This window comes from Acanthochromis polyacanthus, chromosome 14, assembly GCF_021347895.1.
Source record: "Acanthochromis polyacanthus isolate Apoly-LR-REF ecotype Palm Island chromosome 14, KAUST_Apoly_ChrSc, whole genome shotgun sequence".
Taxonomy (NCBI): Eukaryota; Metazoa; Chordata; class Actinopteri; family Pomacentridae; genus Acanthochromis; species Acanthochromis polyacanthus.
In genome coordinates, this window is record NC_067126.1 from 14,903,173 (window position 1) to 14,922,563 (window position 19,391).

General features: G+C 41.6%; 2 protein-coding genes across 7 annotated transcripts in view; one reads left to right on the plus strand and one right to left on the minus strand.

Moving 5' to 3' along the window:
• wdr4 (WD repeat domain 4) overlaps nucleotides 1-7,204 on the plus strand; it is a 29,748-nt gene extending 22,544 nt beyond the window's left edge. Inside the window, exon 11 of the mRNA XM_022210185.2 lies at nucleotides 4,367-7,204. Within this exon, the coding sequence (XP_022065877.1) occupies nucleotides 4,367-4,557 (191 nt within the window). The 3' untranslated portion in view covers nucleotides 4,558-7,204. The remainder of the gene's footprint in view (nucleotides 1-4,366) is intronic.
• A 6,173-nt stretch (nucleotides 7,205-13,377) lies between these two features.
• The window catches only part of pde9aa (phosphodiesterase 9aa), a 59,910-nt gene continuing 53,896 nt past the window's right edge, over nucleotides 13,378-19,391 (minus strand). For all 6 annotated transcript variants that reach the window (XM_022210188.2, XM_022210187.2, XM_022210190.2 and 3 more), the window contains 6 exons: nucleotides 17,735-17,848; nucleotides 16,977-17,081; nucleotides 16,729-16,857; nucleotides 14,037-14,132; nucleotides 13,887-13,951; nucleotides 13,378-13,788 (listed from right to left, as the gene is read on the minus strand). In XM_022210188.2, coding sequence (XP_022065880.1) covers nucleotides 13,901-13,951; nucleotides 14,037-14,132; nucleotides 16,729-16,857; nucleotides 16,977-17,081; nucleotides 17,735-17,848 — 495 coding nt within the window. In that variant the 3' untranslated portion in view covers nucleotides 13,378-13,788; nucleotides 13,887-13,900. The remainder of the gene's footprint in view (nucleotides 13,789-13,886; nucleotides 13,952-14,036; nucleotides 14,133-16,728; nucleotides 16,858-16,976; nucleotides 17,082-17,734; nucleotides 17,849-19,391) is intronic.

Here is a 19,391-nt window from a genome sequence, read left to right on the forward strand (position 1 = left end):
TTAAACATTTAGCAGCGGCTTTTTTTCACATCTTGACTGAACAGTCCTAATCAATGTTAGAGTATATATTTCTCAATATATCTTAACAATTGAACACTTTCACAGTTTTTCTTTGCCTCTTATTTCCCACTCCCCTACTTTCTGTTGCTTAGTGAGAGGATTGAGCTGTAGCTTGACCTGCCAGGGTTTTAAATCTAGGCCTGAATGCTGTTAGGGCCATTCTCATGCACATGCGGAGGAGCTCATTGGTGAGCCTGGAACAATATTTAGTCTTAATTATGTTCATGGCTTTACTCCCATGCATTTGGTCTGTGCATTTCCTGAGGGCTGTGCAATGTAGTGAGACTAGTGGGTCTAAAGTCAGTTTTCCATCAAAGTGGCACTGTTGTAACCTGACTAGATTTCCATGGTAAGTGATGCTGTGGAGCAGGTTACAAGTTTAGATTTAAATTGACTGTATCAAGCATCTTCCTTTAACCAAGGGGTTTTCTGGCGGTTATTTATGAGCAATACAGATTCTCAGCTGATGGAATATGTTTCATCTGTGAACCTGTTGAGCTGTATGTTACTAAAACCATTGAATGAAGTTGTTTAACTACAGCATCACACGCTGTATTCATCATGTTGCAATGGGAACCCTACATAATGTGTCACATTTATGTCATACAGAAATTGCATAAATGTGTGTGGTCCATTTACTCTTTTGGCACTGCAGCTGATAGAAAACTGATAAGTTTATTAGTATTTATTACAGAGGATGTTAAATCAGTAACAGTTTCACTTTGACTTGAGCACAAAATAATATGATAACCTGCATTAGGGTCAGTGTCCGACATAAATGCACTGCAATACAATATTATGTTTGAATATACGGCTGTGCTCACAAGTTTACTCACCCTGGCAATATTAGTGAAATATTGTCCTTTTTTTGTAGAAAATATATTTGATGAATAACTTTTCCTTCATTTAGGATTAGTGGTCAGACAAAGTTATTTATTGTCATGCACTTGTATTTGCTCTGATCATTCATACTTTCATTAAAGAATGGTACATATTCTACAAATTCTGCCAGGATATGTAAACTTATGAGAACAACTGTATGAAGTTTAATAGTTTTGTTGTACAGCTGTCAGTTTGAAATCGTAGCTGCACTGAGCGGTAAAATTAATACATTACGCACATTGAACTTTTTTATATATATATACAGCATTCCTGTTCTGCATAATTTGGAGTAGCAACGCTTTTTACGTCACACATTTGTATATTTAAGGTCCGAGCACCGAATGGTGAGTTTATTTTACTGCACTATTTTTACTTTTTCTACTGGCATTTTAATAGTACTTTCGAGGCCCTAAAATTATCAAAAAAATGTGTAAAGTTTTGCATACACATCAGGACTGGCAAAACATTTGATATTGTAGGGGAATTGCATAGTTGTGAGACAAAATCGCTCAATAGCGCTACCTCGAAAATTTCAAACAGGAACTATGGCCAGTACCTGTAACCTACAGCTATGAAATTTGGTAGGCATATGTAACACACAAAAAACTCTATGGCAGTCATGCCCAAAGCCCAACAGGAAGTGCTGTATAACTACCCTGTACATGCTCCAGTCTGCCTGAAACTTTACATACAGTGGGTAAGGAAAGTATTCAGACCCCTGGAAATTTTTCACTCTCTGTATCATTGCAGCCATTTGCCAAAATCAAAAAAGTTCATTTTATTTCTCATTAATGTACACTCAGCACCCCATATTGACAGAAAAAAACAGAAATGTAGAATTTTTTTGCAAATTTATTAAAAAAGATAAACTGAAATATCACATGATCATAAGTATTCAGACCCTTTGCAGCGACATTCATATTTAACTCACATGCTGTCCATTTCTTCTGATCCTCCTCGAGATGGTTCTGCTTCTTCATTGGAGTCCAGCTGTGTTTAATTAAACTGATTGGACTTGATTAGGAAAGGCACACAGCTGTCTATATAAGACCTTACAGCTCACAGTGCATGTCAGAGCAAATGAGAATCATGAGGTCGAAGGAACTGCTCAAGGAGTTCAGAGACAGAATTGTGGCAAGGCACAGATCTGGCCAAGGTTACAAAAGAACTTCTGCAGCACTCAAGGTTCCTAAGAGCACAGGGGCCTCCATAATCCTCAAATGGAAGAAGTTTGGGACGACCACAACTCTTCCTTGACCTGGCCGTCCAGCCAAACTGAGCAATCGTGGGAGACGAGCCTTGGTGAGAGAGGTAAAGAAGAACCCAAAGATCACTGTGGCTGAGCTCCAGAGATGCAGTCAGGAGATAGGAGAAAGTTCCACAAAGTCAACTATCACTGCAGCCCTCCACCAGTCGGGGCTTTATGGCAGAGTGGCCCGACGGAAGCCTCTCCTCAGTGCAAGACACATGAAAGCCCGCATAGAGTTTGCCAAAAAACACATGAAGGACTCCCAGACTATGAGAAATAAGATTCTCTGGTCTGATGAGATCAAGATTGAACTTTTTGGTGTTAATTCTAAGCGGTATGTGTGGAGAAAACCAGGCACTGCTCATCACCTGCCCAATACAATCCCTACAGTGAAACATGGTGGTGGGAGCATCATGTTGTGGGGGTGTTTTTCAGCTGCAGGGACAGGACGACTGGTTGCAATTGAAGGAAGGATGAATGCGGCCAAGTACAGAAATATCCTGGAGGAGAACCTCTTCCAGAGTGCTCAGGACCTCAGACTGGGCCGAAGGTTCACCTTTCAACAGGACAATGACCCTAAGCACACAGCTAAAATAACAAAGGAGTGGCTTCAGAACAACTCTGTGACCGTTCTTGAATGGCCCAGCCAGAGCCCTGACCTAAACCCAATTGAGCATCTCTGGAGAGACCTCAAAATGGCTGTCCACCAACGTTCACCATCCAACCTGACAGAACTGGAGAGGATCTGCAAGGAAGAATGGCAGAGGATCCCCAAATCCAGGTGTGAAAAACTTGTGTCATTCCCAAGAAGACTCATGGCTGTACTAGCTGAAAAGGGTGCTTCTACTCAATACTGAGCACAGGGTCTGAATACTTATGACCATGTGATATTTCAGTTTTTCTTTTTTAATAAATTTGCAAAAATTTAAAAATTTATTATTGAGAGAGATGGCCACCATCTCTCTCAATTGTACAGAGTCCTTCAAAAAAATCCTGGATCCAGATGGTGATCCGGATCACCTCCAAAATCTAATCAGTTGTTACTTTTGCTCTTCCGGACATTCTGTAAAAATTAGGTAAAAATCCGTCCATTATTTTTTGAGTTATGCTGTTAACAGACAAACAGACAAACAAACTCCGATGATTACATAACCTCCTGGCGGAAGTAATAAAAGATGCACAGTCTGGCTGGGGGTCTGCACAGTGGTGTGGTGGTTAGCACTTTTGCCGTGCAGCTAGAAGATCCCCGGTTTGCACCCCAGCCTTCTCAGGATCTTTCTGCATGGAATTTGCATGTTCTCCCTGTGCATGAGTAGATTATCTCCAGGTTCTCTGGCTTCTTCCCACAGTCCCAAAATATGATGAGTTGAATTATTCTAAATTGCCCATAGGTGTGAATGCAATTGTAATTTTCTGTATATGTAGCTCTGTGATAGGCTGGTGACCTGTCCAGGGTGTCCCCTGCCTTCGCCCCAAGTCAGCTGGGATAGACTCCAGCCTCCCTGCAACCCTAGTCAGGATTGATCTATGTATAGATGATGGATGGGTGCAGTCAAGCTGGGGTCTGTATGGACCCTGAAGATTTTTTTTATATATACACCACAAACCTGGTTGGAATCAAATAAGCTTTGGTGTATGTGTTGGCAACTAGGTGGGTGACAGCAACCTAAAGGGACTGAAAAATCCAACTTGTAAATAAAAAGATCTAACAAGTTATATACACCTGGGGTCCACATGGACCTCAGGTGTACTGATGAGGGTTAGGGTTAGGGTTCCAAAAAATAATATAAATGCCAGTCATGTATTGTACGCAGAACATTAAAACAATCTTAGTCCTCATCAATCTTTTTAAAATGAGCTTGAAATGACTTAAAAGAAGAATTTCATAGACAAGGATCCCTGTATCTCATGGTGTATCATGTGCTAATACAGCATTCTTCTTCACATTTTCAAAAGACAAGTTCAAATAGGACAAATGTGCCTAATATAAATTTAAGAGCCAAGTGTAGAGTATATTTAATTGTAACGCCATCCATCAGTAGTGGCTCGTGTATGAAGCTAGTTTTCAGTTCATGTCTCCTCCCGTTACAGGTTTTGTATGCATGTTGACTGTAAGTGTGCAACTGTGGTTTGTCTCACCAACTTTCTTCTTGCTGATGTTCTCTTACACAACAGCCTCCACAAGGAAGAACAACCGCTTTGAGCACCTGTACAAAGTGGGCTTTGACAATGTGGCAGAATACAAGCAAAAGAAGCAGCAGAGACTAGAGGAGCAACAGCTGAAGAGGACGATGGCTCAGAAGGCAAATGGCAATAAGAAGACCAAGAGAGAGGCATCGGAAACTCCTACCAAGCCATCTGTCTGAATGAACACCTTGAAGATAGCGCCATTATTTCCTTTATACTTGATGTTTTGAGTGATAGATCTGAGTTGACTGTGCGCTGGTGGAGTATTTGCATTGTGTGCATCACCTCATGTTCCCCGTAGATGAATTTTTTGTTTGGGTAAAATTTGTCAGATTTTTTTTTTTTTTTTTGCAGCTACTATTGAACTTAGGCTTCTGTACCTGCCATCATTATTGAATGAAACGTGCTGTTTGTGAGTGTGCAAATTATGCTCTCCTCTCACACTTGCAACTGCTCTTCGATGTGTACTTGTTACTTATTTCTGAAGCATTACGTTCCGTGTACAGAGTTGATGCAGCTCATAAATTTGGATTTGCAGAATGTGTGAGCAGTATCCTGTTTGTGGAGGGTAACATAATTACCTGCACGAGCACATTCCATGAGTAGCAATTAGGAGAAGGCAGGCGAGTAGTAGTGTAAAGTTTCCCTTGGTCTTTTTCTACAGCAGCAATTTTGACTAGAGTGTAAGCTCAGGTTTTACTAAGAACATCAACTCTGTTCCATTCAGGTGAGTTGGCATGCACAATAGCAGAGCTGTTCCTGAGTCCACTGGTCATTGAAAAAGTGACTTAAAAGCGGACTAGATAACTAATTTTACTTTGTGAGACTGAAGAACATACTTAAAATTCAACTCTGCATTCAGTTTGCAGAATTCAGATTCTGTCACACTGCCAAATATTTGGATCATGAAGAGTGAAAGTGAGCAGATCCACAGAACTCAATCATAGACTATATAAGAAAGGCGGACATTGCTACTGTGACATAACATATTTGTTTTTGCCACAGACTGCATCAGAAAAGTCTATCTTATCTGTATATTCTTTGTATAGTCTATAGGCCAGTTGCTACATTCATCCTCCTTATACAGTCTATGAGCTGAATCAGCTGATGAGCATCTGTAGTATAGAATCACAAAGGATGTGTCTCCTGCTGTACAAAGTGAAACCAAAACCTTCTGGACAGTGTTACTTCTAGTGGATCCCTGATATAGAGGTTTCTACAGGACTGAAGCATCAGGACATTTTTTTTGTTCAGTTAAGAGTAGCGTTTTGTAAGCTAAACAGTTTTCAACTAGTTAGCTAATACAACAAGTAGCCTAATGTGAGCTATGTGGAAAAAAGCAGGAGATTGGTAGCTCAGATTTTTTTTTCAGTTATTTGGAGAAGTCATTCACTTATACTGCTGTTCTTTGTATTATTATTGGAGTATATTTTTGGAGTATTTTGTAAATCAACAAATGATGAGAAGACTTATATTCTAAGTGAAATCTATAGCTTTATGCTGAGCTTTTATGATGTGTGACACGATCAAATGGATAAGTCTGTACTTACAGCTGCAATATGTAATAAGTGATGACAGAAGATCATTTTTATTTGAGAGAACCTGCCAGAAAATGTCTTCCCAGTCAAACATCTTCCCAGTCCAGCTTGATCTCTCCAATGAGCTTGTCACTCTTACCGTTTTGGAGAATGGGTCAGAAGAAGGGTCTTTTTTCCAAACTGCTGAACCCAGGCATTCAGGCCAAGCTTGCAAATCGTGGTCTCTCTTGCTTGCTTCTGCCCACAGCGAATGAAGCCGACACCAATTATGGAGCTTTTGGATCCTCCTGATTTTGAAAGAAAAATTACTTTTCTAAAACCTTGTGCTGGTGTGTTATTACATTTAAGATATTTAGTTTTCCATATTTTGCCAATGTGCAGTGTGCTCTGTTAGTGTATAATGGCTCTAACTTAGTATGACATAGCTTAGTTTACTTATTTCTCAAATTGAAAAAAGGCTAATGTCACAATATTAGATTTGCAGATATTTTCATAGCATTTTCATTGCACTGAAACAGCCCTTCTCAAAGTCACCAACGACATCCTCCTCTCTGCAGACTCTGGCCTCCTCATCATGCTCGACCTCACTGCAGCCTACAACACCATCAACCACTCCATCCTCCTCTCCTGCCTGGAATCACTCAGCATCACCTGGATCAGGTCATATCTTTAAAACAGACAACAATTCATCAGCATCAATAACTGCCCCTTCTCTGTCAGTCCTCTGCTGCAAGACGTCCCTCAGGGTTTGGTGCTTGGTCCCCGCCTGTTCATCCTCTACATCCTCCCTCTTGGCAATATCATCCGCAAACATGGTCTCCACTTTCACTGCTATGCTGACGGCATTCAGATCTATATTTCAACCAAATCCATCTCCCCAACAACCTGCTCCACCCTGACCAACTGCCTGAGTGAAATAAAAACGTGGATGCAAAATAACTTTCTTCAACTGAACTACAACAAATTAGACATGATAATCATCGGCCTCAAATCCCTCACAAAAAACACTGACAGCTTCACCCTGACCACTGATAACTCCACTCTGTCCCCATCACCTCACATCTGTAATCTGGGACTCATTCTTGATAGCAACCTCACCTTCCAACAACACATCAACCAGATCACCCAGACCGCCCTCTTTCACCTCAAGAACGCACACACAAGTCACTCTCCTTCCCTGCTGCTGAAACCCTCATCACACCCTTATCACATCCTGAATTGATTACTGCAACAGCTTTCTTTATGGTTCATCCTCAAAATTCCTCAATAAACTTCAGTATATCCAGAACTCTGCTGCCTGCCTCTTCACCCACTCCCGCTTCTGTGAACACATCACCTCTGTCCTCCAAAATCTCCATTAGCTCCCCATCCCACAACGCATCCAGTTCAAAGTCCTCCTGCTGACCCACAAAGCCCTCCATAAGCACAGGCTTAACGGTGTTGAAGGCACTTGAGAAATCATAAAACAAGATTCTCACAGTACTCTTCATCTTCTCCAGGTAAGAGAAGCATCTGTGCAGGAGGTAGATCACTGCATCATCAACCCTGATGCCAGGCTGATAGCCAAACTGCAACGAGTCCACTGATGAGCTTCTCTCTTCACCTGGGATGTTGATAGGGACACGTTGGGGCAGGGGGGCTGTGTTCTGGTTGTGAGTGTGAGGCCCTGTGGGGGAGAGAAGGTGTGATGGTAGGAGAACTGTGGTAAAGCAGTAAAGCTTGTTTTATGGTTGACACATTTTCGAGGTTCCTTGTGGCTCCATGTGGACAAATTACATAATTTTAGCAGCCATGCCCCCTCACATGGCCCTTCTCAAGTAGAAAATCCAGTATTTTATTGCCTCTGGTGTGGCAGGTGACATATTGTGTGAATGTGGGTAGTGTGGACGATGGAGAGGCATGGTTAAAGTAAAGGAAGAGGACCTGTAGGTGCTGCGTTTGATGGAGTGGGGTCTAAAAATGTAAAGTATCCCCATATTCAATTCAATTGAATTTCAATTCAATTTTATTTATATAGCGCCAATTACAGTTCACATTGTTTCAAGATGCTTTACAGAACCCATGTGCCTGAACCCGGCTCTTTAAATGGGGGGACCCATTTGCTTCTGGCCAGTGGGTCAAGAGGGACAGAAGAGGTAGAGGGGGTTGGGGAACAAGAAACATATAACACACAATTGGATACATGCATGGTAAACTTGATGATACATACAAAGTACAAGCTAACACTGAAATAATTTCATAAACTTACTGTTATGGTGCAAGGCTGTGGCATTAAATATAGTGCATGTATAGCTGATAGCAAAATTCAAACAGTGGGTAGATGAACATATCAAGCATTAATACTAAAACAATATATTACTAACAGAACCCTGTTTTACTTAGAATAGACTATCAAAATTTATGTTTTTGTGGTTCAGCTTGTCATACCTGATTAGTCAGTTCTGAAAGTTCAATGAAAATAACTTTTTTACCCATTTTTCTTTTATTTCATATTTAAAAGTATTCCATATGTTTTATTTTGTATTATTGTGATGTGGTTCAGAAAATAATAAGTTTACTTCAGCACTGTCAATTTTTATAATATGTGCTCAAAGATGGGACTTTTAATGACAGCTTCAGTTTATTTTATATATTTCAACTTGCCCATATTCAGAGATTATTTTATCTACTTGTCCTATATTGCAGATATTGAATTAATTGTATTAAAATTTTTAAAAAATTAAATTCCAGCCCCTTTTCTCTAACAGAGACACAGTTGTTCAAACATTGCATCAAATTTCAGTGCTTCTTTTCCTTTTGGCTTTTCCCTTCAGGGGTCATCACAGCGAATCAGTTGCCTCCATCTAACCCTGTCTTCTGCATCCTCTTCTCTCACACCAGCTACCTTCATGTCTTCTTTAACCACATCCATAAACCTCCTCTTTGGTCTTCCTCTAGGCCTCCTGCCTGGCAGTGGGATACTCAGCATCCTTCTACCAATATATTCACTCTCTCTCCTCTGGACATGTCTGAACCATCTCAGTCTGGCCTCTCTGACTTTATCTCCAAAGGCTCTAACATGTGCTGTCCCTCTGATGTACTCATTCCTGATCCTATCCATCCTGGTCACTCCCAGAGAGAACCTCAGCATCTTCAGTTCTGCTACCTCCAGCTCTGCTTCCTGTCTTTTCCTCAGGGACACTGTCTCCAGACCAAATTAATGGCTGGTCTCACCACAGTTTTGTAAACCTTTCCTTTCATTTTAGCTGAAACTCTTCTATCAAACATCACACCTGACACTTTTCTCCAGCCGTTCCAGCCTGCCTGTACACGCTTCTTCACCTCTTTTCCACACTCTCCGTTGCTCTGGACTGTTGACCCTAAGTACTTAAAATCCTCCACCTTCTTGATCTCTTCTCCCTGTAACCTCACTCTTCCACTTGGGTCCCTCTCATTCACACACAGATACTCCGTCTTACTGCGGCTAACCTTTATTCCTCTCCTTTCCAGGGCAAACCTCCATGCCTCTAGCTTCTCCTCCACCTGTTCCCTGCTCTCACTACAGATCACAATGTCATCTGTGAACATCATAGTCCATAGAGACTCCTGTCTAACCTCGTCTGTCATCCTGTCCATCACCATAGCAAACAAGAAGGGGCTCAGAACTGATCCCTGATGTAGTCCCACCTCCACCTTGAACTCCTCTGTCACACCTACAGCACACCTCACCACTGTCTTACAGTCCTCATACATGTCCTGCACCACTCTAACATACTTCTCTGCCACTCCAGACTTCCTCATACAAAACCACAGTTCCTCCCTGTCATAAGCTTTCTCCAGATCTACAAAGACACAATGCAGCTCCTGACCTTCTCTGTACTTCTCTATCAACATCCTCAAACCAAATATTGCATCTGTTGTACTCTTTCTTGGCATGAAACCATACTGCTGCTCACAGATGTTCACCTCTGCCCTTAGTCTAGCTTCAACTACTCTTTCCCATAGCTTCATCGTGTGGCTCATCAGCTTTATTCCTCTGTAGTTGCCACAACTCTACACATCTCCCTTGTTCTTAAAGATGGGCACCAGCACACTTCTCCTCCATTCCTCGGGCATCTTCTCACTATCTAAGATCCTGTTGAACAACCCAGTCAGAAACTCTACTGCTACCTCTCCGAGACACTTCCATACCTCCACAGGTATATCATCAGGACCAAGTGCCTTTCCACTCTTCATCCTCTTCAATGCCCTCCTCACTTCATCCTTACTAATCTTTGCTACTTCCTGGTCCACAACAGTCACCTCTTCTACTCTTCATTCTCTCTCATTTTCCTCATTCATCAACTCTTCAAAGTACTCTTTCCATCTTCCCATCACACTATTGGCACCTGTCAAAACACTTCCATCCTTATCCTTTATCACCCTAACCTGCTGCACGTCCTTCCCATCTCTGTCTCTCTGCCTTGCCAACCTGTACAGATCAGTCTCTCCCTCCTTACTGTCCAACCTAGCATACAAGTCATCGTAAGCCCCTTGTTTGGCCTTTGCCACCTCTACTTTCACCTTACGCTGCATCTCCCTGTACTCCTGTCTACTCTCTTCAGTCCTCTCAGTGTCCCACTTCTTCTTAGCTATCCTCTTTCTCTGGATCCACTCCTGCACCTCCTCATTCCACCACCAAGTCTCCTTATCTCTTTCCTTCCAGATGACACACCAAGTACTCTCCGACCTGTCTCCCTGATCACATTTGCTGTAGTTGTCCAGTCATCTGGAAGCACCTCCTGACCATCCAAAGCCTGTCTCAACTCTTTCCTGAAAGTCATACAACACTCTTCCTTTTTCAGCTTCCACCATTTGGTCCTCTGCTCTGCCTTTGCCCTCTTCACCTTCTTCACCACCAGGGTCATCCTACACACCACCATCCTATGCTGTCTGGCTACACTCTCACCTACCACTACTTTGCAGTCACTGATCTCCTTCAGATTACACCGTCTACACAAGATGTAGTCTACATGTGTGCTCCTATCTCCACTCTTATAGGTCACCCTATGTTCCTGCCTCTTCTGGAAGAAAGTATTCACTACAGCCATTTCCATCCTTTTTGCAAAGTCAACCACCATCTGTCCTTCTGCATTCCTCTCCTGAATACCAAACCTGCCCATGACCTCCTCATCATCTCTGTTTCCTGCACCAACATGTCCATTGAAGTCTGCACCAATGACAACTCTCTCACTTCTAGGGATGCTCTGCGTCACTTCATCAAGGTCCAACCAGAATTTCTGCTTCTCCTCCAGCTCACATCCTACCTGTGGAGCATACCCACTAACAACATTGAACATCACACCTTCGATTTCTAGCTTCAGGCTCATCACTCGTTCTGACACTCTTTTTACCTCCAGGACATTCCTAACAAACTCCTCCTTCAAGATAACTCCTACTCCATTTCTCTTCCTATCTACACCATGGTAGAACAACTTGAACCCTGCTCCTAAACTTCTAGCTTTACTACCTTTCCACCTGGTCTCCTGGACACACAGTATGTCCACCTTCCTCCTCTGCATCATGTCAACCAGCTCTCTATCTTTTCCTGTCATAGTTCCAACATTCAAAGTCCGTACTCTCAGTCCTAGACTCTTGGTGTTCCTCTTCTCTCTCTTCCTACGAACACACCTTCCTCCCCTCCTTCGACCAACAGTCGTCCATTTTCCACCGGCACCCTGTAGGTTGACAGCACCAATGCGGTTGTTGTTAACCCGGGCCTCGACCGATCCGGTATGGAAGTCATACATTTGATTCGCATGTTTGGTTTGGCCAAAGTTTTACGTTGGATGCCCTTCCTGACACAACCCTCTGTATTTATCCGGGCTTGGGACCGGCACAATAAGACACTGGCTTGTGTCCCCTTGCGGCTACATTGCATCAAATTTCAGTGCGAGAAAAGTTATCTCATAAAGTATTTGATGTATTTAGCTAGCATACCACAGATGTTTTTATAAAAAAAATAATTCATGTTATAAAAATGGGCTGCACAGTGTTGTAGTGGTTAGCACTTTCGCCTTGTAGCAAGAAGATCCCCTGTTCAAATCCCGACTCTTCCCGGGATCTTTCTGCATGGAGTTTGGATGTTCTCCTTGTGCATGCATGGGTTTTCTCCGGGCACTCCGGCTTCCTCCCACAGTCCAAAAATATGCCTAGGTGAATTGGTTACTCTAAATTGCCCGTAGGTGTGAATGTGAGTGTGATTGTTTGTCTGTATATGTAGCCCTGCGACAGACTGGCGACCTGTCCAGGGTGTCCCCTGTCTTCGCCTGAGTCAGCTGGGATAGGCTCCAGCACCCCCCGTGACCCTAGTGAGGATAAAGCGGTGTATAGAGAATGGATGGATGGATGTTATAAAAATCTCAGGAAAATCCAAGATAGTCTAGCAGAAATTGGTATAAAACTGACATGTATAAAAGAATGACACTGAGGCTAACTTCACTTATTAAGGAGCTCTCAGGTCATCTATCTTTATTTGAAGTCTGTGGTGTCTATCAGTACCTCGGCAAAACATCTGGCTCTTTAGCTGGTGTGCTAGCTGGCTTGTGAATTATGTCTGTCTGTTGTGTGCTGCAGAAGAAAAAGCAATGAAAATCATGAGAGTGAGCCAAAACATCAAAGTTGTAGACCTTACAAGTCCCTTGTGATATTTTTCTGTAGGGGTTTCTTCACTATGTTCTAACCTAAATTCCTCCTTCTGACTGCATCAAGTCTTGACCATCAGCTGCCAAAGTGGCAAAAACTATGACTTCAACTTGTCCACCAATCAGAGCCCTTAACTTCCAATACTGACACAGTGAGGTGTCACTAGTTCCTAGAAGGTTATTAATATTGTTCATAATAACAATAGTAACAACTCTATTGCTTATTGTATAAAAAGTTTGTTTGAATCAATAATCATTTAATTATTTTGGTGTTTCTGAGGGTAAACATTAAAATCACTATGCTGTCATCTGAATAAACAATAACAATCAATACAAATCTCTCTCACACTGCAGTTATTTTGTCCATCTTTAAAGTCTCTCAAAAGTTAGTTCATTTTGTGCTTTCTATGTAAAATTGTAAATAACTGAACTACCCAAACTAACTGTCACATATGGTGGCCTCTGGACCACTGAGTGTATATGGCCTTAAAAAGTTTCTCACTTAAAAATTTCCATAATTATCTAGGAAATGATACACAAACACCTTACATACAGTATATTTGTATGAACAGAAATAGTCTGAATTCTGAAGAGGCTTTCAATCAATCAATCAAAGATTATTTTTGTAGCCCTTTACAACAGCCCAAAGGGTGAACAAGTGAAACCAGTAAAAACCAGACAATCACTTAAAAATAATATAGTAACAGGCATTGTAACAGATCAGAATTATTTTTTAAAGTGTTTGAAGTAATGACTTTGTTCAGTAATGAAAGCAGAAATATTAACAGGCCAGACAGGATTTTGTAATTAATGTTATGCTTTTATTTTTGTAGGAAAGAACAAAAGTCACTAAAAATCTGTACAATCTGTAAAAAAACAGCAAAATTCCAATAAAAAACAAGAGAAAGATATGTACCTAAATATTGGTTACTTAAAGAGTGCCTGCTGTACAAACATTCCCTGGAAAAAAGCCTTGAATTGTCTGCCTGGTCCTTTAGTCTATAGTCGTGTGTAACACGGTGTCAAACACACACCATCACAAATCTACCTGATTTTCCCAGAACATTCATCCTGCTGGTCCGCTTTGCATTAGGCCAAAGTGAGGAGTGCACAGAGATGGAAATGGTTTTATAGCCCAAACAGGCCAACGTATCTGACAATTCCAGTTTATGTCACACTGCTTCACTCTTGTGCTCTATGCTCACTGGTGCTGAAACACATAGATTAATAAAGAAAACTGTTGATATAGAGTCTCTGACTTGAAACCTGGCTTTACACTGATGGCAACAGCTTCTGTTTTGTTTCTACCTTTTCAAAACTTTTTACTTCTTCTTCCCTCCCATGGTCAAGTTCTCGCTTTTCTTTTTCTGCACCTGAGAGGAACAGTACTTTTTATCAGTAACAATCTGCACCAAGGACAAATTAAATGCAACCACACACTTGTACAAATCCCCCAACCTCATTCATGGCATCATCAATCTGTTTGAGTTCTTCATATCGGTCTCTTGATTCTCTGAGTGGCTGCACCATTGCCTCCTCAATCTGTGGGAACAGCTGATACACAAACAGTGTTGGTGTCAGTATCATTGCTGCAAACCCTTCTTTGTTGATTTCACACAGTTACAGTGACATTAACACAAACAGTGTAACAGTTTATAACAGCGAGCACAATATTCGATCCCTTACTGTTACTGTTTCAGTAACCATACAGAACGATCAGTATTATCAGCAAAAGTAAGTATCAAAAGTGTTGTTTTGTCATTGGGTTGTTACTGGCAGTGCATTTCAGCTAAAGGTGACTTCTCCAGCGCCTTCAACACCATCAGGCCGGCGCTGCTGCGGGGGAAGCTGGTGGGCGCGGGAGTTGATGGACACCTCGCTGCCTGGACCACTGACTACCTCACTGACCGTCCACAGTACGTGCGGCTGCGTGGCTGTGAGTCAGAGGTGGTAGTCTGCAGCACGGGGGCGCCCCAGGGCACCGTCCTCTCGCCCTTCCTCTTCACCATCTACACCTCGGACTTCACCTACAACACGGACAGCTGCCATCTCCAGAAGTTCTCCGATGACTCCGCCATTGTGGGCCGTGTGTCCGAGGGGAACGAGCTGGAGTATCGGTCGGTCATCATGGACTTTGTGGACTGGTGTGAGCGCAACCATCTGTGCCTCAACACCAGTAAGACGAAGGAGATGGTGGTCGACTTCAGGAGAAGGACACTCCCACATCCACCAGTGAACATCCAGGGGCAGGACATTGAAACAGTGGACAGTTTCAAGTACCTGGGTGTTCACCTCAACAATAAACTGGACTGGTCCCACAACACTGATGTTCTGTACAAGAAGGGCCAGAGTCGCCTCCACCTTCTGAGGAGGCTGAGGTCCTTCGGAGTGTGCAGACCTCTACTAAGGACTTTCTATGACACTGTGGTAGCCTCTGCTTTCCTCTACGCTGTCGTCTGCTGGACCCCGGGCAGCACAGAGCGGGACATGAAGAGACTGAACAAGCTGACCAAGAGGGCCAGCTCTGTCCTGGGCTGCCCACTGTACTCTGTGATGGATGTGGGTGAGAGGAGGATGTTGACCAAGCTCTCATCCATCATGGACAACAGCTCCCACCCACTGCACCGGACTGTAGTGGAGCTGAGCAGCTCCTTTAGCACGAGACTCAGACACCCTCAGTGCAAGAAGGAGCGCTACCGCAGGTCCTTCATCCCCACTGCCATCAGACTATATAACACTACTGTGTAGTTGTTATTATGTGCAATATTTATTATCTTGTTCTTGCACTTTCGTGACTTTTGCACTCCTCTGTTTTTTGTTCCTAAGAGCCCTGTAACAGTAAATTTCTTCTTTGTGAGATCAATAAAGTCTATCTTATCTTATCTTATCTTAAAGCAGTGTGCCGTTGTGGCTACTTGATGTGGAGTTAGTTTCAACTACTTTATATACTAAACTGATTTTCAATGTTTTCTGTAACAGTGACAATAAAGATCTATTCTATTCTCTACTGAATTTACAGTGCCTTGTGAAAGTATTCGGCCCCCTTGAACTTTTCAACCTTTCGCCACATTTCAGGCTTCAAACATAAAGATATAAAATTTTAATTTTTTGTCAAGAATCAACAACAAGTGGGACACAATCGTGAAGTGGAACGAAATTTATTGGATATTTTAAACTTTTTTTAACAAATAAAAACCTGAAAAGTGGGGCGTGCAATATTATTTATTATTATTATTATTTAGTGAGATTTTGTGTTACAAAGCATTCAGTAAAATCTCACTAAATCTACCTATCATCATTTCCAACACAAATTGCTGGAGAGTAGCAAAATGGGGGATGTTTTCAGGGGTCTGGAATCTCAATTTAGTCCCTTTTATTTAAATTTATATAGAGTCAAATTCTAATTTAAGTTACTGTATGTGAGGGCACTTCACATTGTAAGGTGAAGAGCTTAGACCATTAGAGAGAGAAGCCCAACAAATTCCCCTTTGAGCAACACTCTGGTGGAACAACCAGACTCAAGTCATCTGCCTCAACCAGTCTTGTCTATCATCTTAAAAGTGACTGTGCAACAACAATGTATAAGTGTGTGTGGTCAAAGATCTCAGTGCCAGACCATATGATATTACACTGAGTCTATCGTATGTGTTGGTGAAATGTTATGTCGCTATACAAAACAACTTAATAAAGTTTATTTTTTGTCCTGTGTATTTCCATAGCTTGTACTCACCAACATTCTGTTTGTTGTCAACTATCTTGTATTTTTTTTAATTCTGTACTTTTATCATTGCCACCAGTGGTCTGTGTTAAGTGACACTTAATGAAAAACTATGGACAATGTCACAAATTTGTACATTTAAAAAAAATAAAAGTCAATCTGTCATTTTCTGTCATCACTGTCCTTTTCGTCCTCTGTTCACCTGTTCTGTCAGAAATGGCAGATCCCTCAAGGTGGAGTCTTCTCTTTTCTTCATGTTGCTTTCTTTGTTCACCATATTACCAGACACAGCAGATACAACACTGACAGTATCCTGGAGAAGCAGCTAGTTTATTTTCTAAAACTTCCACCCACAAACATTAATTAACAAAGGACGGGTAGCTACTACACACTGTAAGGAGATCCCTCAAAAATCAACTTCTCGTCACTCACCTTCATCACAGTCTCAAACATGGGGATTAGGACGAATTTGATGAAGCCAATCTGGGCTGTTGGCTTGGTGACCTTTTCTCTGTCCATGAACGGAGCCACAGGAAGCCCTTCAGCCTTCTCCCTGTCGCTCTGAGCAGCACAATCAGAATATTATACTCTGTGCTTTCTGATATCAGAGACCAGCCATGCCCTTTCACTAAAATAAATGAAGCTAGAATACAGGTGTCTACAGGATATGTTGGACCCACCTGCATGAAGTACTCCTCCAGCAGGCAGTCGACCCAGGGCTCAGCCACCTCCATGGGCCGCACTTCATTAGAGATGTCACAGCACTTGATAAGCACCATCTTCAGCTGCACAGAGGCAAAGGACAAAGTTCACCACCAACACAGGGTTACTATGTCACTGGTAAATGCAACAAGCATGCAGCAGGTATGATGAAGGTGGATGCATGCCTGTTTTTAAACACATAACTCACAAAATTAATTTGTTCACATAAGATTACCTACAAGTAAAAGTCCAGTATTCAAATTTTCAATTTCAAATTTTGCTTAAGTAATGCCTTTGATGATCAAAATATAAAGTATCAAAATGAGCATTTTATTGTGTATTACCATATTCATCACAACAATGTACAACTGTGTATGAACACTTAAACAAATAATATTATGGGGGGAGGGGGGGCAGGGACTTTACATATTACATGACTACTGACTGATTGCAGTTTATGCTCTCAAAGCTGACAGTCACTCCTTTCTTCTTGTGTTCTTTTTGACACCACAGACAACAAACACATAAAGCAGTCAAGTGAAGCAAGACTTGCAGTTATTTTACCAAGTCTGTCCATGTAGTGTTGATGATAGAGACCAACATTACCCAAACCATCCCATCAGTCCATATGGCATCATGCTTCTGTCATGTTTTACTTTTTGGGTTCATGTCAGCTTAACTGAACTGTTGGTGTGACAGAATCCTCAGACTTGTTTTGTGAATGAAAGGGCCTTACACAGGTGATGTGCTCCTCATCTGCGTAGTCAAAGTTGTCAACTTTCTGCTTGAAGGAGTCCAATATCTCACCGTGTCGCGCCATATCTGTGGCTAGGATCAGTGTGATGGTTCCCTGATAAACAGCACAAAATGAAATAGCTCATCAGTACATACAAGCACAAAACTTGAGAAATTTCACCATGCCAACTATATTTATGGATGATGTTCAAAGTTGTGGATCCCTGGATTTTCTGTAGATTTAGTTTGTGTTAAACTATGGAAAAGAAAATTATGTGTGTAAATGACAAATGATTAATTGATTATTGATTAATAATTTAAACGAATAAATATGTTTGTCAGTCTTGTGCCTTATTGGTTAATATATGGCAGAAAATTGATTGTAGATTAGCTGTAGTACATGGTTGTTCCACCAGGTGGAGAGTCTTACTCTTTAACACTATAGCAATCTGAGGAGGTGGTCACTTGGACTCAAGAGAGCATTGAGAAACAGACAGCATTGAGGGGGTTTAGCTAGTAAAGTGCAACCATGAGAAAGTGGCCTGGGACGCTTAAAGGTTACTAGCCAGAACCTACTTTGGCACTAACAACCTCAAACAAGTGTTTCCTGTAGCTGCTGATCAGGCCTGCAAAACATTCATGAAGAGGATCTTTCTAACACATACATCTACTTAAAGATGTCTATAGTGTGAATTGCTTTCTTTAGTGATTTCATAGCATCTATGTTGGGCTAAGGTCAGGGCTCTGACTGGCATCTAAAAAGGAAGATTTTCATGGTTTGAAACCACGCAGCTGCTACCGACTTTCCGTTGGACAGCCACCCTGACATTGTCCTGGAAGATGCATTGACTTGGGGACTCACTTTCTCCCTGGTGAGGCAGCAACGCATCCCCAAATTATGACACTGCCTTGCTTCACTTTGAGAGGATGTTTTCACTGTATGCAGTGCCCTTTTTATGCTATAGGTAATGCTGTGTATTCAGCCTCAACAACCCCAAACTACCTTGTTATGGCACAGTAAACTCATGGATAGTGTTAAATTTTGATTTGTGCTTTTGGAATCATCTCGGCAGCAAATTCTGAAGAGAGTAGACATAGAAGGAAATTGTCTCCTTTTTCAAACTGTAGTTAAGGAATGAATTTACTCCCTGACATAACTTTGTAATCCCAGCTTTATCCACAATTCTTGGTCGTAAGTCTTTTGAGCTCTTGTCTACGAGACATCAGCAGATGTTACTTATGAACAGTGAAATGAAGCTAAAGCTGCTGTAACACACCTCCAATTTTGTTATAGTGACTGGACTCTAGGTATTTAACTCCGGACTCTGGTTACCTTTTATTCACCTTGACCGTTAATTTTTTTTTCTTAACTGTAACTTAGAAGATCTGACCATATTTTAAGGGACATGTACAGATGAATACAGAATAATTCTGTAATATCATTTATTTAGGTTTTACAACAGTATTTACCATGGCAGCTGTGATCCTATTGCAAAATAGTTTCTTGATTACTGAACTTTTTCAGTTTAGTAGCTTCTAGAAAAATTATATATGACCACCTCTCATAATCATCAGGGATCGCACTGATATATTCGGCATCTAACCTCATGCAAATCATGGTAAATCCTTTTCTGTTCAACCTTATGTTTCTATTTGAC